Below are 25,778 nucleotides of genomic sequence, written 5' to 3' on the forward strand. Positions count from 1 at the left end.
CTACAGGCACATACCTCCATGCCTGGATAACTTACGTTATTTTTTTTTTTTTGTAGAGACTGGGTTTTACTATTGTTACCCAGGCTTGTCTCGAATCCCTGGACTCAAGCGATCCTTCTGCCTTGGTCTCCTAAAGTGCTGGGGTTACCCCAACTTGTTTTTCCATCCAAACTCTGGTATTTAAAAAATAGCTTTTGGGCCGGGCATGGTGGCTCACGCCTGTAATCCCAGCACTTTGGGAGGCTGAGCCAGGCAGATCACCTGAGGTCAGGAGTTCGAGACCAGCCTGGCCAACATGGTGAAACTCTGTCTCTACTAAAATTACAAAAAAATTAGCCAGGTGTGGTGATGGGCTACTCGGGAGGCTGAGGCAGGATAATTGCTTGAACCCAGGAGGCAGAGGTTGCAGTGAGTTGAGATCCCGCCATTGGACTCTAGCCTGGGCAACAAGAGTGAGACTCTGTCTCAAAACAAAACAACAACAAAAAAAGACACTGAAGGCTACTAGTAGCTCAGAGGTAAGAACACTTTTTGGTGTTCTCTCTTATGTCGGTCCTGAAAGCACTGCCAGTTGTAATCCCTTCTCTCCCATGCTGGCTTCCAATGACGGCAGTCTTAAAGGCCTCCCAGCCTCCTCCCAGCCCAGATGCCTTCCCATCGTTCTCCAGTTAGGTTCATGCAGATCTTTTCATTTTGTAGCTTCTAGTCTCATTTAGGAATACAAGAGTCCCTACTCTACCAACTTAGAACTGCCCTTTCTTGAAACTTCTTGAACAAATGAATACTGTAAACAAATAGAAAAAATTAACAATAATAAACAAACAAAGGGTGCATGTATGTTGTGGAAAAGAACCATTAAAGATTGTGTCTAAAAGACAAATGTTAAGGTCATGGGTTTGGTTCACGTATGTTGCACAGTTTTGGAAAGCAGTAACTGTGGCACTAGGGAACAAGATCTATCAGTTCCATTCCTGGAGTGAAATACAGTTGTGATCTTATATTTGGTTTCTTTCCATTATGCAGCCAGGTTCACTTTCCAGAAAAAGGAGAGATAAAAGCAGTGCCATGCTAAAGACTGTAGGAATATTTTAATTCATATTTTTAATTACATTATAATAATATCACAGTCTATTTTACAAGTTAAATGTATGAGAATGTATGAAATAGAAATGGTAGGAAAAAACTAAACATGGGTCAAGAACACAGAATTTTTCCAAACCAGGGGCCAAAGGTAGATGTGTAGCCTGTAGGGCCCAAGGAGGAGACAAGGAGGGTGACAGGTACAGTTCCCAGTTTGTGGTATGTGTTTGTTCCCTGTGTGTATGCTGGGAAGGACTTGAGACCTGTCCCCTGCCCTGGTCTGGGGTTGGGAGTTTAGTCTGGTCAGCTGGAAGATGGCGGCTTGGGAAAAAGAGCCATCTGGTTACCTACACAGACCTGGTCCCCTGGTGGCTGCAGGTAGGTTCTGCTGTTGAGGGAATTAGGGGTGTATGTGTCAAAAATCAAACGTGTGGAGGAAAAAAGTAAACAGTTTCCTCCTCCCTCCAAAAAACTCAAATTCTTGAAATGCACACACATTCTTCTCTCAAACATAGAAAAGTCTCACTCTGGATGTGCTTACAAGAAGATCGTCGTCAAAAAACTTTGTTTCTATGATAACGTTCCCACTGTAAGAAGAGAAACAGAGGGCAAAAGAGAGTGAGCATGTTAGGCACAAGATTTCATTTCCATAAAGTGGTTTCCATCTGGATTCCTGGGCCAATGGACATGCACCCACCCAGAGTCTTAGCTTGGGGACATTAAAATCCTTGTCTGTACGGGGCTACAAGTCTAACATGACATTTAACTTATGTGGTTACATTCATCCCTGTCAAGCTCACAAATCAGAAGTGAGAGCATGTCTCCACTCCTTGGTACACTCTAAAGCCCTTAGTAGAGTGCTCTGCACACAGGGTGCTTATAGATCCGACTGACTTTCTGATACCGCATTCATGGACACCTCTGGCTGGTTTACACATAGAAGCCTGCAGACCTCAGGGGCAGTATCCTTCCCTACAGTACTCACTATAGTCGAAAGGTGGGCTTCGGCCTGGCCCACATCTGTTTTCCTGCCTTTGGGTAACAGCACCTTGCTCTTCATTTGGGAACCACCCTTCCTCCAGTCCATGTGCCAAGTGAGTGGCCCCTCACTCACCTGGCAAAAGGGTGAACAGAGGATGTAACTTAGGCCAATCAGACTCTTTCCCTTGAGCAAGATCCTTCCTGTAGCTTCTCCTTGAGGAAGCCATCCAGGGATTCCTGCCCATCTGCATCTTCCAAGCCGCCCCAGCTCTCTCCCTTAGTCTTTCAACTCTTGTATTAGCCAAAGCCTGTTTCTATGACTTACAACTACAGAACACTAAATGATGCACCTGTATTGTGAGGTGTGAGGGAAGAATTTCATTTTTCTTGGTGGGTATCTCAGTGCTCCCATTTGTAAAATGGGAGAGACCATGGCCTTACCAAATCACACTTGAGCTGAGTTTAGGGCAAGTGTTTTTGGGGGTTCTAAAAAGTTAAGTAGCCAGGCGCGGTGGCTCATGCCTGTAATCCCAGCACTTTGGGAGGCTGAGGTGGGCGGATCACAAGGTCAGGAAATCGAGACCATCCTGGCTAACATGGTGAAACCCCGTCTCTACTAAAAATACAAAAAATTAGCTGGGCGTGGTGGTGGGTGCCTGTAGTCCCAGGTACTCAGGAGGCTGAGGCAGGAGAATGGTGGGAACCCGGGAGGTGGAACCTGCAGTGAGCCGAGATCATGCCACTGCACTCCAGCCTGGGCGACAGAGCGAGACTCCGTCTCAAAAAAAATAAAAAATAAAAAGTTAAGTATAGTTGGTTCCCTACTTATAATGAATCAACTTATGTTCTTTCAACTTTATAGCGGATTTATGAGGATATTAAATGCATTTTTGACTTATGATTTTCATCTTATGATAGGTTTGAGACAGAGCGAGATCGTCTCAAAAAAAAAGAAACAGCAACAAAAAGACAGGCCTCATGAAGAAGTCAAATGAAGTTTAATAAAATCTAAAAAAAAAAAACCCTGCTTTCCTAAACTACTCTGTACTTTCCTAGGGTAATTTTTTTTTGAGACGGAGTCTCGCTATTGCCCAGGCTGGAGTTCAGTGGCAGGATCTCGGCTCACTGCAGGCTCCGCCCCCCTGGGGTTCACGCCATTCTCCTGCCTCAGCCTCCCGAGTAGCTGGGACTACAGGCGCCCGCCACCTCGCCCGGCTAATTTTTTGTATTTTTAGTAGAGACGGGGTTTCACCATGTTAGCCAGGATGGTCTCAATCTCCTGACCTCGTGATCTGCTCGCCTCGGCCTCCCAAAGTTCCCAGGGTAATTAATAACCAGCAGATACATTTCTGCTGGTAATTAATTATAAAACAGGTAAATAGGCCGGGCATGGTGGCTCACGCCTATAATCCTAGCACTTTGGGAGGCTGAGGCGGGCAGATCACAAGGTCAGGAGATAGAGACCATCCCGGCTAACACGGTGAAACCCCGTCTCTACTAAAGATATAAAAAAAAAATAGCCAGGTGTGGTGGCGGGCGCCTGTAGTCTCAGCTACTCAGGAGGCTGAGGCAGGAGAATGGTGTGAACCTGGGAGGCGGAGGTTGCAGTGAGCTGGGATCATGCTACTGCACTCCAGCCTGGGTGACAGAGCGAGACTCCATCTCAAAAAAAAAAAAAAAAAATAACCCCCAAAAAAACAGGTAAATAAGGTACTCAGAATCTGACTGGCTGATAGGATATAAAAATAGCTACCACTGTAATTAAAAATCTACTTTTAGGCCAGGTGCAGTGGCTCATGCCTGTAATCTCAGCACTTTGGGAGGCCGAGGCGGGCGGATCATGAGGTCAGGAGATTGAGACCATCCTGGCTAACACGGCGAAACCCCGTCGCTACTAAAAATACAAAAAATTAGCCAGGCATGGTGGCGGGCACCTGTAGTCCCAGCTACTCGGGAGGCTGAGGCAGGAGAAAGATGGGAACCTGGGAGGTGAAGCTTGCAGTGAGCCGAGATCTTGCCACTGCACTCCAGCCTGGGTGACAGGGTGAGACTCCGTCTCAAAATAAAAACAAAAAAGAAACCTACTTTTAAAACTATTAAAACTTTAAAAAATTCGATTACAATTTTTTTTTTTTTTTTTTTGAGGTGGAGTCTCACCCTGTCGCCTAGGCTGGAGTGCAGAGGCGCGATCTTGGCTCACTGCAACCTCTGGCACCCAGATTCAAGTGATTCTCCTGCCTCAGCCTCCCTAGTAGCTGGGACTACAAGCGTGTGCCACCATGCCCAGCTAATTTTTTGTATTTTTAGTAGAGATGGGGTTTCACTGTGTTAGCCAGGATGGTCTCGATTTCCTGACCTCTTGATCCACCCGACTTGGCTTTCCAAAGTGCTGGGATTACAGGTGTGAGCCACCATGCCCAGCCTCTTCCAAAATTTAGATGGGGTATTGCTATGTTGCCCAAGCTAGTCTCAAACTCTTGGACTCAAGCAATCCTCCTACCTCAGCTTCCCAAGTAGCTAGGATTATAGGAAAATGTCACCACACCTGGCTGTTAAAAAAAACTATTAAAAACTTTAAAAAAGGGGCTGGGCACGGTGGCTCATGCCTGTAATCCCAGCACTTTGGGAGGTCGAGGCGGGTGGATCACCTGAGGTTAGGAGTTCGAGACCAGCCTGACCAATATGGCGAAACCCTGTCTCTACTAAAAATACAAAAAAAAAAAATTAACCGGTGTGGTGGTGTATGCCTGTAATCCCAGCTACTTGGGAGGCTGAGACAGGAGAATTGCTTGAACCTGGGAGGCGGAGCTTGCAGTGAGCTGAGATCGTGCCACTGCACTCCAGCCTGGGCTACAGGGTAAGACTCTGTCTCAAAAAAAAAAAAAAAAAAAAAAGGTAGAGACAGGAATAGTGGCACATGCCTGTAGTCTCACCTACTTAGGAGGCTGAGGCATGAAGATCACTTGAGCCCAGGAGTTGGAGTCCAGCCTGGGCAACATGGCAAGACCCTGTTTTTTTAAAAAATAAACAAAACCCGAAACCAAAACAAACAAAAAACCTAAAAGTAAATAACCTCAATTTTTAACAAATTCAATATGGCTTTCATAAAGGAACTGTTGAAAGAGATGATCCAATATTACACAATTATCTGTGGGACTAACTCTTTTTTGAAATAGAGTCTTGGTCTGCTACCCAGGCTGGAATGCAGTGACATGATCTTGGCTCACTGTAACCTCCACCTCCCGGGTTCAAGCAATTCTCCTATCTCAGCTTCTTGAGCAGCTGGGATTACAGGTGTGTGCCATCATGCCCAGCTAATGTGGGACTAACTCTTTAGAAGGTACTATTACTATAACATTTGAGAGACTAACATCTTTCCCACAGACAATGGGACGTAGGAAGTTATTGACAGTGTTTTTGGAAAAAGCACAAACAAATTGTTCTTTGAATAGGAACCAAAGCTATTAATATGGTAAGCCATTCTCCAAAAAACTGTAACCAAGTAGTATCCTCGAAAACAGAATTATTAATAGGACTTTGCCAGATTCTGTTAAAGGTGATCTAAACAAAATACAGAGATACCGGAAGTATGGTAGTCAGGAATGGGAGCAAATTAACATAGATTCGGTATATATATTAAATGCCAGTCTCCTTCCATGTCATCACATTTTATCTTCATTACACCTCTGTAAGAGAGAATTAATTTCTGTGTTTAGAGATGAAAGACTAAGGCTCAGAGAGATAAAGTATATTAGTGCCCATGATGACACAGGTAGTCAGGGTGAAACAGGAATTTAAATCTGGTTTAATCTAAAGTTTTATTTTTATTTTTAAATTCTTTCTACTCTATCATACTGTCTTTTTCATATGAAAAAGGTCAGGAACCTGGAAACCTAGATACCCTTGGATACTCTTTTACTCTGTTTCTCAACCGAGCTCTCTGCCCACTGAATGGCACCAGGAGTCCCACCTGCCTGGAATATCTGTTTCTAGACACACTTCATAATTTCCTGAGACCTGCTCACTCACGTTAAGACGCTTGCTGGCATCATCTGGGACTCGGGTGCTGCCTCTATCAAGGACTGCCAGGTATTTGTGGAGTTAGGGATCACAAAGCCAAACTCGAAGAACCATTCTGAAGGAAGAAGGAAAAGCCGGGGTGAGCAGGTGCCCCCGTATAAAGTTTAAGGGCTCTTTGTCTCCCTCTCTAGAGTGAGCCTCTTCCTACCCTGAGAACCACCAAAGGAAGCTATCAGCAACCTCTCAGACCAGAGGCATAAAAAAGACAGGGAAGCCTGCTCAGGTTGTCCTCTGAACCACACCAAAGGCTTGCTTCTCATGCTTTGAGGTCTAAAGGACTAGGACCAGCGAGCAGAACACAATATAAGTAGCATTTTCTTAGAGGTAGGCTAGATGTGAAATATACATAGATACATAGCTAAATTCACTTGGAATTAGCTTGAAGGGGCTTATGTGCCCTTTACATTGCATGGTGAGAATTCAATGCAGAGTGGCCTTGCCAGTCAAATCTGTATGATACTGTATGTAGAGCACTGTACTAGGCCCTGCTCATAGCAGCTTCCTCCATGATCATATCACAATACAACATCAGTGCCTAAACCAGGCACCACGATCCATGCTCCCAGTGTCAGAGACCTCAAAGCCCCTTGTAGTGGCTAGCTTTGTTTTGGTTTGTTTTCACTGGGGATTCACAGTCTTGCAGAGTGTAGGAATCCTACCACAAACCGAGTTGTAAAAGGAATGTTATCAAAGCACTGCTTTAGTTCACCGGGTATTGTTGCCTTTTGTCCTGGTCGCCCTAAGCCCTGATTTCAGGCATGTAGGCAGCAGAATACCTTCTAGGCATTGCCCTTTGAAGTAAACCTTTTGTTCCAGGCGGAATTTTTCCATTTGTTCTGTCGAAGAAAAATTAAGTTCTCGAGACACTGCCTTGCACTTGAGGATTTTCTTGGGAACACGGGCTGGTAAGAGAAAAACAAATGTTGAAGCCATTCTAAATGAAAACCACATGACTATGATGCTTCAAATTTCCGGGAGCTTCTTACAGCTGATTTAGAGAACACTTTATTACATTTTGGATAATGCCTTGGTAAGTGCACTACACTTTGTGTGGCTGAAAGCAGAGGTCTCTAATTGGTCACCTGTATCTGAAAGATATTAGATCTTCAAGGAACACCAGGTTTTGTGCATCTAAGGACCTCATCTAGCTACTCTCATCAGGAAGGGGGCTGCATAGGTACCTTCTCTCTACTCTGTTCTGGTGATTTTAACCCCCTACTTCTTCTTTACTTCAGGGAGATAAAAATGCAAATTTTCTTTTGGAGAAAAAAGTTGAGATCTTAGTTTCTATCTTTGGGTATGTTCAAATGGTAAAATATCAGCACAAAATGGGTTTTGGGAAGTGAGAGAAAGAAACGTTAAGAAAGTAACTGGCTGGGCATGGTGGCTCACACCTGTAATCCCAGCACTTTGGGAGGCTGAGGCGGGCAGATCACTTGAGGTCCAGAGTTCGAGACCAGGATGGCCAACATGGTGAAACCCCGTCTCTACTCAAAATACAAAAATTAGCCAGGCGTGGTGGCGCACGCCTGTAATCTCAGCTACTCGGGAGGCTGAGACATGAGAATCGCTGGAAGCTGGGAAGCAGAGGTTGCAGTGAGCAGAGATCACACCACTGCACTGCAGCCTGGGTGATAGAGCAAGACTGTGTCTCAAAAAAAAAAAAAAAAAAAAAAAAGAAATTAACTGAAACTGTCAACAACACATGGATTAACATGCTGTGTCTTCAGGGGCTCACCTGCCTATTAGGTAGGTACGTGTTAACTTAGCTCTCTTATGCTCAGGCGCTAGTCTGGCATTGGTCACAGCCCTGTGTAGATAAAGGGTTGGAAAGTACCTTCATGCTCCACACCAGGGACAGACAGGTCTTCTGTTCCTTGCCAGAGTATCTTCCCTGTCTCAGCATCCCGAAGGTTCATCCAATTTCTGAGCAAATATGACTAAGGAAAAATAAGGCACTGAAAGTGACTCCCACTTTGTACTCTAGGTGTCTCATGTTTACTCCCACCAACTCTTGTTTACTTTTTAAAAAGTCTGTCAAACTGCTCATTGCCATGGAAGCAGATAAGAATGTGAGGAGAGTCAAAAAGACATCTAAAGGAAGAAGCAGAAACCTAGAGAAGTTACTTTTATCTATGAGAATCCTAAGACTGCACACACCTAGAGATTGCAAGAAAGGGACAGAAAATGAATAGTGCAAAATTTAGAATTTACCAACAGGATCTGACCAAGATAAAATACATAAAGAAACAAATATCAGATGTACCCCAAGGAAACAACTCATGAAGATCACTCTACAGTGAAGGCCACAGTCCATAAACTTCACCCACAAGCACAGAACTCTCTAATTGCTTTGTAGTGCCCCCTCTGTTTTTTTTTTTTTCTGAGACAGAGTCTCACTCTGTCACACAGGCTGGAATGCAGTGGCACAACCTCGGCTCACTACAACCTTCACCTCCTCAGTTCAAGCAATTCTTGTGCCTCAGCCTCCCGAGTAGCTGGAATTACAGGAGCACGTCACCAAGCCCAGCTTATTTTTGTATTTTTAATAGAGATGGGGTTTCACCATGTTGGCCAGGCTGGTCTCGAACTCCTGACCTCAAGTGATCTGTCTGCCTCAGCCTCTGAGTGCCCTGTTTTTAAATATGAGAAGATAGCCAAGTATCAACAGAAATTTAAGAAAGCATTTATTATGAAAGACAGAACAAAACAAACTAAAAGAAAAAAGTAACTTAGAGGAATAAAGAGGCTTACAGATAAAGACGTAAGTTTTAAAATGGAGCATTAAAAAAAGAGAGATATGCCGGGCGCGGTGGCTCACGCTTGTAATCCCAGCACTTTGGGAGGCCGAGGCGGGCGGATCACGAGGTCAGGAGATCGAGACCACGATGAAACCCCGTCTCTACTAAAAATACAAAAAAATTAGCCAGGCGTGGTGGCGGGCGCCTGTAGTCCCAGCTACTTGGAGAGGCTGAGGCAGGAGAATGGCGTGAACCTGGGAGGCGGAGCTTGCAGTGAGCCGAGATGTGCCACTGCACTCCAGCCTGGGCGACAGAGCAAGACTCCGTCTCAAAAAAAAAAAAAAAAAAGAAAAAAAAAAAAGAGAGATATGACATAACCTCTACAGACACTAAAAATTAATACAATAAAATTCTGTATATTTTAGGTGAATTTCTCTGGTTTGAGGTTACAACTTATGAAACTGGTTAACTGATGTTCTCTGTCAGAAAATGCCTTCTAACGTAAGTATTTATATTTTCTAGTTTCTATATTGTTTGATATATTAAATGAGTCAATAATATCAATTTAAAAAAGGATATTCAGAGAACAAAAAGAACTCTAGAAACATATATTTTGATAGCAGAACCAAACAACTCAACGCAAAGACAAAATTGAAGAAAGCTTTCAGAACGAAAAAGGCAAGTATAGAAAACAGGAGAGCAGGCTGAGTGTGGTGGCTCACGCCTGTAATTCCAGCACTTTGGGAGGCTGAGGCGGGTGGATTCCTTGAGCTCAGGAGTTTGAGATTAGCCTGGGAAACATGGTGAAACCTCATCTCTATAAAAATACAAAATTAACCAGTCATGGTGGCACATGCCTGTGGTCGCAGCTACTCTGAAGGCTGAGGTGAGAGGATTGCCTGAGCCCACAAAATCAATGCTGCAGTGAGCCGAGATCATGAGACTGCACTCCAGCCTGGGTGACAGAGGGAGACCCTGTCTCAAAAAAAAAAAAAAAAAAAAAACAAAAAGGAGAGTAAAGGTACAAAAACTTATAGTCCAAGAATAGTCCGAGAGTTCTAGTGTCTAACTAATAGAAGTTCTAGAAAGGTAGAACAGAGAGAACTGAGGGGAGGATGGCATCAATAAATTAATTCAAGAACATTCCGTAGACTGAAAGTGTCTAGGCCAGGAGCAGTGGCTCACCTACAATCCCAGCACTTTGGGAGGCTGAGGCGGGTGGATCACCTGAAGTCGGGAGTTCGAGACCAGCCTGACCAACATGGAGAAACCCCATCTCTACTGAAAATACAAAATTAGTCAGACGTAGTGGTGCCTGCTTGTAATCCCAGCTACTCAGGAGGCTGAGGCAGGAGAATCACTTGAACCCGGGAGATTGCGCCATTGCACTCCAGCTTCAACAAGAGCGAAACTCTGTCTCAAAAAAAAAAAAAAAAAAGGGTGTAGCAAATGCCCAAGTCACATCATTAGTGGATTTACAGAATATCAAAGATAAAGAAAAGCGAAAAGCTTCCAGAGGTTAAACAAGTCATTATACAAAAGGTCAAATCAGAATAGGAAAAAAAAAAAATCAGAATAAATCAAATTCAAAAGGAACCCTGGAGGATAGGAGACAATTTAGCAGGGACTTTAAAATTTTCAGGGAAACAATTCCTGAAACAAACTAAAAAATATTTGCTTTCTTAGAAAACTAAGGAAAATATGGCTTCATCAAAATGACAGAGAAAACCAAGAAAGGGGATGACATGGGATATAGCAAGCAAGAAACAGCTGAAGGGAGTCCCTTGAGTGACAGAGAAGGAAGATCCCAAGACAATAGCTCTTTAACAGGTCTGGAGAGTGACTAGTCCAGGGTCCAGGCTAGAGCAGGTCACAAAGCTCAGGAAGAGATTTTCTTTTAAAAAGATGAAATTCATAGAATACCTAGTGTGTTTTGGCCGGGCGCGGTGGCTCAAGCCTGTAATCCCAGCACTTTGGGAGGCCGAGGCAGGCGGATCACGAGGTCAGGAGATCGAGACCATCCTGGCTAACACGGTGAAACCCCATCTCTACTAAAAATACAAAAAATTAGCCAGGCTTGGTGGCGGGCGCCTGTAGTCCCAGCTACTCGGGAGGCTGAGGCAGGAGAATGGCGTGAACCCAGGAGGCGGGGCTTGCAGTGAGCCAAGATTGCGCCACTGCACTCCAGCCTGGGGGACAGAGAAAGACTCCGTCTCAAAAAAAAAAAAAAAAAAGAATACCTAGTATGTTTATATGGAAAGGAGATTTATACAATTAGAGGGAGATTTTGGGGTCAGATTCATGAGAAGCACAGAAAATCTAAGCAAATGACAAAAATCCAAGTATTGACATTAAGAAAAATTAAAGGTAGTACTGAAAGAAAAAAGTAGTCATAGTATAACTCATGGTTTCATTGCAAGTAGTGGTGATATGGTCATAACAATGGAAGCACAGGCTAACACCCAGTATAATTACCTGGGAGGATGGGGGAACAAGAGTAGTATATCCGGATAGTCAGGCACGAAATGTTGAGAAACAACAAAACTGTCATTTTCCATAGTGGAAAGTGGATAAATAATGCTAAAATGGAAACATTACGATATAGCCACAATTTGCTTTTTAGAAATACCAAGATGAATACCAAATAAATAAGCTAAAAAGGATTGAAAATAGTTTTCTCTGGGGAGTAGAAAATAGGGGGACAGGGAGCAGTGCTCTTCATTAGAAACTAGATAGACTGTGTTTTTTGTTTTTTTTGAGATGGAATTTTGCTCTTGTTGCCCAGGCTGGAGTGCAATGGCGTGATCTTGGCTCACCACAATCTCCATCTCCCGGGTTCAAGCAATTCTCCTGCCTCAGCCTCCTGAGTAGCTGGGATTACAGGCATGCACCACCACGCCCGGCTAATTTTTGTATTTTTAACTAGAGACAGGGTTTCTCCATGTTGTTCAGGCTGGTCTCAAACTCCTGACCTCAGGTGATCTGCCCGCCTTGGCCTCCCAAAGTGCTGGGATTACAGCTGTGAGCCACCTTGCCCGGCTGACTGTGATTCTTTAAATGATGAACACATACAACTTAATAAAAATAAAGACTAAATTTAAGAAGAGAGTGCTGTTTTTTTTGTTTTGTTTTAAAAAACAATTGACAAACCATTAAATGAAAAGAAAATTAATATTATGCAAGCACAGAGGCTAAGTCTGCAAAAGATCGTTAATATTTGCAAAGAGACTGAGCTGCAGATAAATATATGTATAATATATAGTTTACATGTCTTTTTTTTTTTTTTGGTTTTCTTTTTTTGCTATCTTGTAATCAGACTCTCTTCCCAAAGCACTCCATAGCCTCTCTACCTTGTGAAAGGCAGTGACCGCTCTGCACTACAGCAGCTAGAAAGGCCAGATCCTTTTCTCCCAGCCCTGGTATAATTAGGGGTGAGCACAAGAAGGCCTAGCCTTGGACACCTGCTGCCCAGTTCTGGGGTCCTGAAGCTATAGGACTTGCGAGGGAGTTGGAAGTTCTTCAGGGTGGGGGCAGCAGGGGCATGCTAACCTGCCCTTTCCTACTGTGTGGCCTTTGCTACAGACCCTGTCCTTCAACTTCCAGGCAGTTCCAAAAGCCTCAGATACCCTTTCCCATTGTTTGAATAGCTTGCAGTGGAGAACCCTAAACAATACAGCTGACTGGAATCATCATGTGTGTAATAACACTACATTTTACCCTCTGGAGAGATTCTGTCTAGGTTTTGCTGCTATACAAGAAAAGTCTCAAAATATAACAAAGTGTTATTCAGCAGAGTGCCTGCAATGTGATGAGGAGTCTATCTTTCTGTGCACTCAACCTGCTTGTGGGCATCCCTGCATGAATGTACTGTCGCTTTGGTTGTGTCACATTGGTTGTGTCACTCTCCCCTCAGGGTGTGCAATTCCTAACAAACTCTCCTTCTATGCTCAATACATCTCCAGGCAGTGCCGTTCCTCTCCACCCGTGTGACCTGCCTTCCTCTGGTTCATATTTTCAAACTCCACTTTTTTTTTTTTAAACAACTAAATTCAAAAGCACGTTCACATACTTGCTTAGGTCATGTCTCACAATTATAATTACCATAAATATGCTCACACATCCCAGGGTCTCTATATGCTAAGAGAAAGCTTCCCAACTGCAGAAGGAAAACAACAGATACTACTGCTCTATCAATCCCCTCTGAGCTCAGATCTAAACTGTCCCAGGCAGCTAAGCCCAAGGTTTTCTGAAGACATAGTCCTCATTCGACCTGCTCTGAACAAGCTTTTCATTCTTTTACAGCAGATAATGTCCTATGTACCCACTACGGCAACATGGACATCAGACTTTCTTAAATTAAACAATAAGACTAAACAAAACTAAAATGACTTCTACAGTTCCAGGCTCACAGGCAGGTGGGGCATTCTAGCAAAACTAGAAAAGTCCCGAAGGGTCCCTGCACAAAGCTGCAGCTGGAGCAGACTGAACTTCCAGAAAAAGCACTACTGTGACCGGCAGAGGTCAGAAAAGCAAAGCCTGGGGCCAGGACTTACTCTTCAATCTATATATTAAATGATAAAAAAGAAAGACGTTTTAAATTAGTCTTCTATCTGGTATTTAGTGAATAGTAAATTTAAGCTCCTCTTATTTCAAGGGAGAGAAGTAGCTAAAAATACATGGTTGATTTCCACAACATGAATGTCTTTTCTCTGTAAATAATCAGGTTAAGGACTTAATTGCTTTTTTTTTTTTTTTTTTTGGAGACGGAGTTTTGCTCTTGTTGCCCAGACTGGAGTGCAATGGCACGATCTCGGCTCACCACAACCTCTGCCTCCCGGATTCAAGTGATTCTCCTGCCTCAGCCTCCTGAGTAGTTGGGATTACAGGCATGCGCCACCATGCCCAGCTAATTTTGTATTTTTAGTAGCGATGGGGTTTCTCCATGTTGGTCAGGCTGGTCTCGAACTCCCAACCTCAGGTGATCTGCCTGCCTCAGCCTCCCAAAATGCTGGGATTACAGGCGTGAGCCACCGTGCCCAGCCCTAATTGCTTATCTTTTTGGGAATCACATAAAAATATATTCTATAAAATATATTTGTATGTTTGGCCAGTTCAATAACTATGTACTTCCTGCATGTGCCCTAATCTGGAAAATTATCTACCAGTATCTATATCATGTGCTTCATTTTATAATCCTTGCACGTTTTAATCCTTAACAAGTTTTGTAAGACTTTATCCTCAATATAGCATTAGAGAAATACAAAGAGAGCTCCATCCAAGGATGTTGGGATTGAGGCCATTGAAGGCCCCTCTAAGTTCAGTAATTTTAGGGGTGAAAAGGAAGCCCTTAGTTTATGGTAGAAATGCTGCAATTTGGGAACAACTTTATAAAATGGAAATCCATAACAGTCTATTAGTAAGGAGAAATAAAAGTTATTAAGGTAGATGTCTTAAAATAATAACAATGAGAAAAGCTGGTCCTCAAAAGAAGAAAATTCAAGTTGACTTCTGAGGAGCCAAAAAAAAAAAAAAAAGAGGAAACATTTGGCAAAAAATGCTAGAAATGAAAGGGAAGCTTTGATGATTGGTCATCATCTGGCTAAAAACATATTTGTTTTAACAGCTTATTGCTAACCAGATTTTTTAGAGAAAAAGAGCCCGAGTTTTAAGACTCAAAGGTCAAGTCACTTCCAATCTTGAGAGGAGGATTAGGTGGACAGGCTTTAAAGGAGTGGCTGAAGTACTATTTATAAGTTCTACCCTCTGGGTCAGCCAGGTCTTTGTTCATTTAAAAGCTCCCTGGTGATTTATGTGAAGGATGAGCACAAAGGAACATTCCTTTCCTATGGGAAGCCTCCTGCTTAGAAGAGATCGGGCCCTGGTACCCTCTAATTTGGAACCAGGCAAACATAAAGAAGCACTTTCGTATGTGAAATAAGAATATCTTAAAAATAAGCTTCAGAACGAAACCAATAGTTTGCAAAGTATTAAGCGTTAGGAAAGGTAAAAAAGGAAGTAAATATTCCATAAATATTATGGAAGAATGGGTGACACTTGGCTCAACACAGGTTACACAAATCCTCTTGTGTCTTACAGAATAGTTGTGACCTGGTGTGATTTAGATGCAGTCTGGTGCAGTAGCTGGGGGCAGACTTGAGGTATAGAAGGCAGTGAAGGAGGTGGGTGGTAGAATGGGAAGGGCAGGATTGGGGATCAGAAGAGATCAGTTAGATGAATGGGGTACTGGGTAAATTTCCTTGAGAGATGTGAAAGTAGAAAACTGGATAATAAAATGATTTGAACAAAGCTTGTCCAACCCATGGCCTCTGGGCTGCATGTGGCCCAACACAAATTTGTAAACTTTCTTAAAACTTTTTTATTTATTTTTTAGTTCATCAGCTATCGTCAGTGTATTTTATTTTTTAATTTTTACTTTATTTTATTTTTGAGATGGAGTCTCAATCTGTTGCCCAGGCTGGAGTGCAGTGGTGCAATCTCGGCTCACTGCAACCTCCACATCCCAGGTTCAAGCAATTCTCCTGCCTCAGCATCCTGAGTAGCTGGGATTACAGGTGCCTACCCCCATGCCCGGCTAATTTTTTGTATTTTTAGTCGAGACAGGGTTTCACTATGTTGTCCAGGCTGGTCTCAAACTCCTGACCTCAAGCAATCCACCTGCCTCGGTCTCCCAAAGTGCTGGGATTACAGGCGTGAGCCATGATGCCTGGCCCATTAGTGTATTTTACGTGTGCTCCAAGATAATTCTTCTTCCAATGTGGCCCAGGGAAGCGAAAAGATTGGACACCCCTGTTAAAACTAGTTTGTAACAATCATCTAGGAGTATTTTGGAATGAGTACACTGGTTCTGAGACTTGATTAGTTTTAAATGGAAATAGTCAACATCATTTTTTACATAATAAACAGATCCACACTACATGCCCGTACCTCACTGGCCAGTTGAAGGAGGAAGAAAGAGAAATCAGGGTAAGAGAATAGAGAGTGAGAGGGAATGGGAAGACAAAAAGCAGAAAGAGAAAAGAAACATGGGGGGACACACACAGGAGAGACACAGGGACGGAGTGAAGGGGAAAAAAAGACTGAGAAAAAACACAGAAAGGCCCACATACAACTCAGAACCAAGAGACAGAGCCAGGACAGAAGGCAACAAAAAGGAAGTCTCCGAAAATTTGGAGATGAGATCCCATACAGTTTTCTTCCTGCTTTAATATTGTACAGCTGTCTGGGTTAGTGAGTTTCATAAGACAGTTTGAAATTGATGAGCACAGGAGGAAGACTAAGTATTTCAAGTGTTAAGCTCCTCTGAAAATGTTAGTTGGCTGGTTCATAGTTTCGTGTAATTTATCATCCAAACGATGATACTTTTTTTCTTTTGAGATGGAATTTCGCTCGTTTCCCAGGCCAGAGTGCAGTGGTACAATATCAGCTCACTGCAACCTCCGCCTCCCGGGTTCAAGCGATTCTCTTGTCTTAGCCTCCTGAGTAGCTGGGATTACAGGCATGTGCCATCACATCCGGCTAATTTTTGTATTTTTAGTAGAGACAGGGTTTCACCATGTTGGCCAGGCTGGTCTTGAACTCCTGACCTCAGGTGATGTGCCTGCCTCATCCTCCCAGAGTGCTGGGATTACAGGCGTGAGCCACTGCACCCGACCTATGATACTTTTAAGAATGAAAGAGTGTGCTAACTGGAGAGCACATTTAAATGAGCTGGTTCATAAAATGTGCTAGAACAGTCCTTGGCATTAGTAAGCCATGTGTTAGCTATTATTATTATCAATGACAATTAATTCTTTATTGTCTCCCATCTAGCATTCTGACTGGTTTTCCTTGCTTCTATTCTTGCCTCCTTCTCCATTCTCTTCATAGAAGGAAAGGGTCTTTTAAAACTGAAAGTTAGATGTCAATCCCCGGCTTTCCTCTGCACTTAAAAAAATCGAGTTCTTTCCATGGTCTACAAGGCCCCTCAATCACTATGCCCTAGGCACAAAAGCCTCTTACCTCTTTCTCCAATACACTAATACCTCTTCTCACCTGTGCCAAGCAGCCTGAATACTCCTGACCTTATTCTTCACAGCCTCAGGTCCTGGTGTCAGTGGCACCTCCCCTGAGAGGTTCTTGGGAACACTGAGTCCACAATGGGTTCTGAATGCACTATTGCTTCTTCCTTATTTTCTCTTGCCGCCACTATGTAAGAAGAGGCTTTCACCTCCCACCATGATTCTGAGGCCTCCCCAACCATGTGGAACTGTAAGTCCAATTAAAGCTTTTTTTTTTTGTTCCCAGTTTCGAGTATGTCTTTATCAGCAGCATGAAAACAAACTAATACAGTAAATTGCTACCAGTAGATTGGGGCGTTGCTGAAAAGATAACTGAAAATGTGGAAGCAACTTTGAAACTGGGTAACAGGCAGAGGTTGGAACAGTTTGAAGGGCTCAGAAGAAGACAGGAAAATGTGGGAAAGTTTGGAACTTCCTAGAGACTTGTTGAATGGCTTTGCCCAAAATGCTGATAGCAATATGGACAATAAGATTCAGATGGAGATGAGGAACTTGTTGGGAACTGGAGCAAAGGTGACTCTTGTTATGTTTTAGCAAAGATACTGGTGGCATTTTGCCCGTGCCCTAGAGATTTCTGGAACTTTGAACTTGAGAGAGGTTTAGGGTATCTGGTGGAAGAAATTTCTAAGCAGCAAAGCATTTAAGAGATAACTTGGGTGCTGTTAAAGGCATTCAGTTTTATAAGGAAAGCAGAGCATAAAAGTTTGGAAAATTTGCAGCCTATGTGATAGAAAAGAAAAACCAATTTTCTGGGGAGAAATTCAAGCCAGCTGCAGAAATTTGCATAAGCAGCAAGGAGCCTAATGTTAATCCCCAAGACCACGGGGAATGTGTCTCAAGGCCACATCAGATAACTTCCCTGAAGCCCCTCCCATCAAGGACCCAGAGGCCCAGGAGGAAAAAGTGGTTTCATGGGCTGGGCCCAGGTTCCCCATGCTGTGTGCAGCCACTTGGTGCCGTGTCCCAGCTGCTCCAGCTGTGGCTAAAGGGGGCCAATGTACAGCTTGGGCTGTGGCTTCAGAGGGTGGAAGCCCCAAGCCTTGGCAGCTTCCATGTGCTGTTGAGCGTGCGGGTGCACAGAAGTCAAGAATTGAGGTTTGGGAACCTCCGCCTGGAGTTTAGATGTATGGAAACGCCTGGATGCCCAGACAAAAGTTTGCTACAGAGGCAGGGCCCTCATAAAGCGCCTCAGCTAGGGCAGTGAGTAAGGGAAATGTGGGGTCGGAGCCCCCACACAGAGTCCCTACTGGGGCACTGCCTAGTGGAGCTGCGAGAAGAGGTCCACTCTCCTCCAGACCCCAGAATGGTAGATCCACCAACAACTTGCACCATGCACCTGGAAAAGCTGCAGACACTCAACACCAGCTGGTGAAAGCAGGCAGGAGGGAGGCTGTACCCTGCAAAGCCATAGGGGTGGAGCTGCCCCAGACCATGGGAACCTGCCTCTTGCATCACTGTGACCTGTTTGAGACCTGGAGTCAAAGGAGCTCATTTTAGAGCCTTAAAATGTGACTGCCCCGCTGGATTTCGGATTTGCATGGGCCCTGTAACCCCTTTGTTTTGGCCAATTTCTCCCATTTGGAATGGCTGTATTTACTCAATACCTGTACCCCCACTGTATCTAGGAAGTAACTAGTTTGCTTTTGATTTTACAGGCTCATAGGCGGATGGGACTTGCCAAGGCAAGGCAAAGTCTCAGATGAGACTTTTTTTTTTTGAGATGGAGTCTCACTCTGTTTTATTTTTTTTTAGATGGAGTCTCACTCTGTTGCCCAGGCTGGAGTGCAGTGGTGTGATCTCAGCTCACTGCAATCTCTGCCTCCCAGGTTCAAGTGATTCTTCTGCCTCAGCATCTCAAGCAACTGGGATTACAGGCACCTGCCACCACGCCTGGCTAGTTTTTTGTATTTTTTTTTTTTTTTTTTTTTTTTTTGAGACAGAGTCTCGCTCTTTCACCCAGGCTGGAATGCAGTGGCGTGATCTCAGCTCACTGCAGGCTCCGCCCCCCGGGGTTCACGCCATTCTCCTGCCTCAGCCTCCCGTGTAGCTGGGACTACAGGCGCCCGCCACCTCGCCCGGCTAATTTTTTTTTGTATTTTTAGTAGAGACGGGGTTTCACCGTGTTAGCCAGGATGGTCTCGATCTCCTGACCTCGTGATCCGCCCGCCTCGGCCTCCCAAAGTGCTGGGATTACGGGCGTGAGCCACTGCGCCCGGCCTAGTTTTTTGTATTTTTTAATAGAGATGGGGTTTTGCCATATTGGGCAGGCTGGTCTTGAACTCCTGACCTCAGGTGATCCAGCTGCCTCGGCCTCTCAAAGTGCTGGGATTACAGGCGTGAGCTACCATGCCAGGCCTCAGATGAGACTTTGGACTGTGGACATTTGGATTAATGTTGAAATGAGTTAAGACTTTGGGGGATTGTTGGAAAGGCATGATTGGTTTTGAAGTGTGAGGACATGAGATTTGGAGAGGCCAGGGGCAGAATGATAGGGTTTGGCTATGTCCCCACCAAAATCTCAACTTGAATTGTATCTCCCAGAATTCCCAAGTGTTGTGGGAGGGATTTAGGGGGAGGTAATTGAATCATGGGGGCTGGTCTTTCTTGTGATAGTGTGTCTCACGAGATTTGATGGGATTATCAGGGGTTTCCCCTTTTGCTTCTTCCTCATTTTCTCTTGCCACTGTCATGTAAGAGCCTTTTGCCTCCCACCATGTTGTTGCACTCCAGCCTGGGCAACAAGAGCAAAACTCCATCTCAAAAAAAAAAAAATTATATATATAAAGCCTATTTCTCTGAAAATAAAAACTGCACTTCTGAAACTTTTATATACAGATTCTGGTAGAGAAATGGTTAAAAGAGCTAAAAATGTGATGACAGAGCTTTTCTCCTGCAGAATAAGCTACTGTGCATCTTTATAAAAGTTCCCTAATTAAAGAACATGTCTCTTTTCTTTTCATTGTAAAGAGACCATTAGCAAAATTATTATCTTCCCCTATAATGCAAGCAGACTGGGGCAAGAACAGAACAGTTTTGGGGGCAGATCGTTTCTTTTGTTGAAGTTGTTGGAGTTGTATTTATTCCCATAGGTTTGGGAAAGAAGACATACTTGACTTTGATTACAACATAGCTTGGCCATCAGATACCATTGAAGTTTTCAAGATGTTGCTCTAAGGATTTTCCAGCTTTCCATATCATAATGTACATACTAATGCAGAGGAAACTCAAACTGTAAGAGATATAGGTTGTCTTGAAGCACAATTCCAACCACGCCTGGCTAGTTTTTTGTATTTTTTTTTTTTTTTTTTTTTTTGAGACAGAGTCTCGCTCTTTCACCCAGGCTGGAATGCAGTGGCGTGATCTCAGCTCACTGCAGGCTCCGCCCCCCGGGGTTCACGCCATTCTCCTGCCTCAGCCTCCCGCGTAGCTGGGACTACAGGCCCCCGCCACCTCGCCCGGCTAATTTTTTTTTGTATTTTTAGTAGAGACGGGCTTTCACCGTGTTAGCCAGGATGGTCTCGATCTCCTGACTGGTTTATTTATTTATTAAAGACAGGGTCTCACTCTGTCACCTAGGCTGGAGTGCAATGGCACAACTGAAGCTCATTGCAGCCTTGAACTCCTAGATGCCAGCGATTCTTCGCACCTCAGCTTCTTGAGTAGCTAGGACTATGGGTGCAAATTACTAAACCTGGTTTTTTTTTTTTTTGAGAGACAGGGTCTCTCTCTGTTGTTCTAGGCTGATCTCTATCTCCTGGCCTCAAGTGATCCACCTACCTTGGCCTCCCAGAGTGTTGAGATTATAGGCATGAGCCACCACACCTGGGCCTAAACCAAAGGTTCAAAGAGAAACTTTAGAAATATAACTCCAGCCACAGGTTGCAATCCAAACATCATTAAGAATTCCCTGTGGTGAAGCATCTTCTGAGAAAGTGAAGTCAAGCTCTATGTGTTAGGTTTAAGTGCTCCAAAAGAAAAAAAAAAAAAAAAAAAGATAGTATTCAATTGATTATTGTTGTAAAAGCCTTAGAGAAGGGCTAATCTAACCTTACTTCCAGATATCTTTTCCTTTTTTGAGACAGGGTCTCACTCCCGTTGCCCAGGCTGGAGTGCAGTGGTATGATCACAGCTCACTGCAGCCTCAACTTCCTGGGCTCAGGTGATCCTCCCATCTCAGCCTACTGAGTACGTGGGGCTACAGGTGTGCACCACCACACCTGGCCAATTTTTTATATATTTAGTAGAGACAGGGTTTTGCCATGTTGCCCAGGCTGGTTTCGAACTCCTGGGCTCAAGCAACTTGCCCGCCTCAGCCTCCCAACAGACATCTCCTTTTAAACATGTCCCCTCATGTGGACCAGGACAATTTCCAAACACTAAAAATTTCAAGAATTAAACAATTTATTTATTTTTTCTTTAGATGGAGTTTTGCTCTTGTTGCCCAGGCTGGAGTGCAATGGCATGATCTCGGCTCACTGCAACCTCCGCCTCCCAGGTTCAAGCAATTCTCCTGCCTCAGCCTCCCCAGTGGGTGGGATTATAGGAGCGTGCCACCATGCCCAGCTAATTTTTGTATTTTTAGTAGAGACAGGGTTTCACCATGTTGGCCAGGCTAGTCTCAAACTCCTGACCTCAGGTGATCTGCCCGCCTCAGCCTCCCAAAGTACTGGGGTTACAGGCGTGAGCCACTGCACCCAGCTAAACAGTCAATTTCTTAAAAACCCCATATCAGTATGTAAATAAAATTAAGGTAAAAATTCAGTTATCCTGGGTCAGGATTCACTTTAAACAATACAAAAGCCTATCTAATAATGTTTAATGGTATGAGAAAATGTTCATAATGTATTGATATGTGAACAGGAAGAATATTTTTTAATTAAAAAGCAGTTTATAAAACATGTATAATGCGATCAGTTATTTAAAATTACATTTACACATATACTTCCTTTACTAAAGGAATGGCCGTTACAGTAAGTTTGGAAAATAGAGGACAGTGCTTGCTTTGGCAGCACATACACTAAAATTGGAATGATACAGAGAAGATAAGCATGGCCCCTTAAAAAAAAAAAAAAGCAAACAAAGGACAAAAAAGAAATAACTGTAATCTTATAACCCAGAGATTACTGGGTTTAATATTTTGATGTATATATTTCTAATTTTTAATGCACATATACTTCTCCCCAATAAATGTCATTGTAAAAGTTTTTTTTAGTCATTAGCCTTGCCTATGTATCTACCTACCTACCTGTCTGTCTGTCTGTCTAAAATGGCATCTTAGATAGACAGACAGATAGGTAGATAGATAGTGCAGTGGTGCACATGGCTTACTGCAGCTTCAAACTGTTGGGCTCAAGGGATTCTCCTGGCTTGGCCTCCTGAGTAGCTAGGATTACAGGCATCCCCAGCTAATTTTTTTTTTTTTTAGAGACAAGGTCTCACTATGTTGCCCAGGCTGGTCTCAAACTCCTGGGCTCAAGTGATGCCCCTACCTTGGCCTCCCAAAGTGCTGGGATTACAGGCATAAGCCACTGCATCTGGCCACATCAACTTATATATACCTTGTATTCTAAGAAGCTAGGGCAAATTATAAGAATCATGTACAACAGTGCTTCTCAGCCTTGGCTGCCTATTAGAATCACTTGGGGAACTTCTAAAACTCCTGATTCCTGGACCTGACCTTTCAGACCAATTAGAATCTCTGGAGGTGGAACCCAGGCATCAGTATTTTTCACAGTTCCCCAAGTGATTCCACTGAAGCCAGGGTGGAGAACCACGACATGACAAAGTGTCTCCTAATCCCTGACCCTTGAGCAAAAGGTGATTTACAACAGGGATTTCTTAAATTTTCATATGCATACCAGTCATCTGGAGATCTTGTTAAAATACAGATTCTGGTTCAGTAGGTTGGGGTGGGATCTGAGATTTTGCATTTCTAACTAGCTCCCAGATGATGCCAATGCTACTGCCCCAGGGACCGTACTTTGAGTAGCTTTAGGGTACCAGGAAAGAAAACTCTCATAAAGAGTGAAAAGAAAAAAATTATAGCCACTAAAGCCCATACTCTATACCACCAGACAGGGAGGGGTGGTCTCCAGTGGATGAACAAAGGGTTGAGGTTGGGAATTAAAAGACGTTTCTAGGACAGGCATTGTGGCTCACGCTTGTAGTCCCAGCACTTTGGGAGGCTGAGGCAGGAAGACTGCTTGAGGCCAGGAGTTTGACACCAGCCTGGGTAACATAGGGAGACCTCATCTCTATTAAAAAAAAAAAAATTAGCCGGGCGTGATGGTGCATGCCTGTAGTCCCAGCTACTTGGGAAACCGAGGTGGGAGGATTGCTTTAGCCCAGATGTCAAGGTTGCAGTGAACTGTGTTCATGCCATTGCACTCCAGCCTGGTGACAGAGTGAGACCCTGTCTCAAAATAAATAAATAAAGCAATTTTAAGGAGAAAAAAAGGGAAAAAGATATTTCTAGAAAATAAGATTTTAGAGATTGGAAAGGTTTGGAATAACACATTTTTCAGGGGGAAAACAGCCATTGGAGCTTATTATTTGTGTGTACAAAGGAAAGCAAGCAAGCATGGGGGAGAAGAGGAGTAGGCAGTGAGAGAAAAAGATCAAATGTCTATAACATTGTTATGAAAAAATAAACCCTTGGCTACAGTGTTGGAAAGGGATAGAGAAGCACTATAAAGGGATCTGTGGAATCTATTTCTCTGCCAAAAACATGTTTGGGAAGCAGAAAAGCTAATAAACTGAAGTTGGTGTAGATTAATAACCATCTTCCATCAACTCCCTCCTGGGGACATGAAGAGACCCCAGGAGTATAAGTCTCCCATGGCAGTGCTTTAGGAACTAACAACAAACAGTGAACTACTGCCCAAATGCTTCTCTTTGTAAGCAGTAAGAATGGCAAGAAGCTCAAACATGGCATCCCTTTGCGGCTTCTTGGCAATATCCTTCTGAGAATTTCTAAACTTCCAGGCAGGCTAGAGATAATGCCCTCAAAACAGGGAAAAAAGTGTTTTTCTCCTGAAGGCCTTCCCATAGAAATGAGAAACGTTTAGTATTTTTTAGAACAATAAGGTAAACATTTAATGTAAAGATATTCATAAGTCACTACCAGACTTTTATACCTCCAAAATAATTTCTAAAAACAATAAAATAGGAAAACCTTTATGTAAATTAGCTGGAGCAATTATTTGAATCAGCTGGTATACTTTATCAGCTGGTCCTTATCAAATGGGTCACATCCAAGTAAATTTCTGTTTAAATCAATAGAAGAGAGTAAGGGGAAGACTTTACCAAGATACGGAAATAATTCTGTTGTCACATGATCTGTGTTACACATCGCTTAGGTATATGAAACTTTGGCAGAAATGTATACAGTCTTCACATTCAGTATCTATTTACTGTATAATGATGATAGCTAAGATGTACTGAGTACTAGATAGTATGCTAATAATTTAAATATTATTCATGTATAAATTAATCCACATAACCCTATGAAATAGGCATTATTATTATAGCTCTTACATGGATGAGGAATCTGTACAGGTTTGAGGATGGTAAGTTTTTGCTTCATTTCATTGCTGAAAGGTCACAAAGCCAGTAAGTGGTCAAGTTGGTTTTTGACTGCCTGATTCTAACATCTATGATTTTTAACTTTATATGACACCCCCAACTATCCTGCATACCCAGTTTGTACCAGGGAGAGACTGAGGGATATACGATGAATAAGTCATGATCCCTAAACTCATGGTACAAGACAAGTAGTTCCTCTAGCACAAGAGATTAGAAAGGCATTTCCAAATGCTACAGTATACAAGATGCCAGATCAGATTATGCTGCTAGTGTATTCCACAGGTCAAAACCCATATACTTTTGGGGCCCTTGATTTTTAATCTTTTTTATATAACCTTAGTGGGTAAAAGGCATATTTACAAAAAGGACATGCTGCAAGGCTAGTGACACTATTTTCTAGCTCAGGCAAGCTTTCCAGAAATTACTGAACCACATCAATCTATATAAAGGTGATAAAGCCGTAACAATGTCCAGGTAACAGATCTAATACCAGTTGAGTGGATGATCTCTTCCATATTCAAGTGCTAGAGTGTTGCCTGATAACTTGGTCCATGAATACATTAGAATGGAGACAACAGAAATGAGTCTAAGACTAAGGTTGTGGTCTCTCTTCTGAGACCATTTCTATAAAATCTCCAAAGGCTAAACGGAAATCCCACTGATTGTATTAGCCCAACAATGGCTATAAATCAATAATTCTTCTTCTTTTTTTTTTTTTTTTTGAGATGGAGTCTCGCTCTGTCGCCCAGGTTGGACTGCAGTGGCGCGATCTCGGCTCACTGCAAGCTCCGCCTCCCAGGTTCATGCCATTCTCCTGCCTCAGCCTCCCGAGTAGCTGGGACTACAGGCGCCCACCACCACACCTAGCTAATTTTTTTGTATTTTTAGTAGAGACGGGGTTTCACCATGTTAGCCAGGATGGTCTCCATCTCCTGACCTCGTGATCTGCCCGCCTCGGCCTCCCAAAGTGCTGGGATTACAGGCGTGAGCCATCAGGCCCGGCCTATAAATCAATAATTCTTAACCTATGGTTCATTATCAATGCAGACAGACAAAGTCTTAACTATTTTGCATTTCTCAGGGCTAGCTTTCTAACAGTCTTGTTTAACTTAATTGCAGACAGCATGAGGCCAGGGAAAAGGTGAACAATATTTCTAGCCTTATCTGGCATCTAGCTATATTCATAGTTTAAAGGTAGTCCTCAAAGAAAGAAGAGGCAGGGTAAAAGAGCTAA

At 43.3% G+C, this 25,778-nt stretch overlaps 1 protein-coding gene and 1 non-coding gene across 3 annotated transcripts in view; one reads left to right on the plus strand and one right to left on the minus strand.

Moving 5' to 3' along the window:
* Window positions 1–1,069: 1,069 nt before the first annotated feature.
* PDE6D (phosphodiesterase 6D) overlaps window positions 1,070–25,778 on the minus strand; it is a 45,509-nt gene continuing 20,800 nt past the window's right edge. The window contains exons 2-5 of one of the 2 annotated variants that reach the window (XM_055290972.2): window positions 7,979–8,067; window positions 6,918–7,043; window positions 6,091–6,196; window positions 1,070–1,667 (exon numbers count right to left, since the gene is read on the minus strand). In XM_055290972.2, coding sequence (XP_055146947.1) covers window positions 1,586–1,667; window positions 6,091–6,196; window positions 6,918–7,043; window positions 7,979–8,067 — 403 coding nt within the window. In that variant the 3' untranslated portion in view covers window positions 1,070–1,585. The remainder of the gene's footprint in view (window positions 1,668–6,090; window positions 6,197–6,917; window positions 7,044–7,978; window positions 8,068–25,778) is intronic. The other variant, XM_055290973.2, reaches the window with a different exon arrangement.
* LOC129488942 (U6 spliceosomal RNA) lies at window positions 21,954–22,060 on the plus strand. The gene has a single exon (XR_008659782.1). It is a non-coding gene; the product is annotated as a U6 spliceosomal RNA (small nuclear RNA).

Source organism: Symphalangus syndactylus, chromosome 8 (genome assembly GCF_028878055.3).
Source record: "Symphalangus syndactylus isolate Jambi chromosome 8, NHGRI_mSymSyn1-v2.1_pri, whole genome shotgun sequence".
Taxonomy (NCBI): Eukaryota; Metazoa; Chordata; class Mammalia; order Primates; family Hylobatidae; genus Symphalangus; species Symphalangus syndactylus.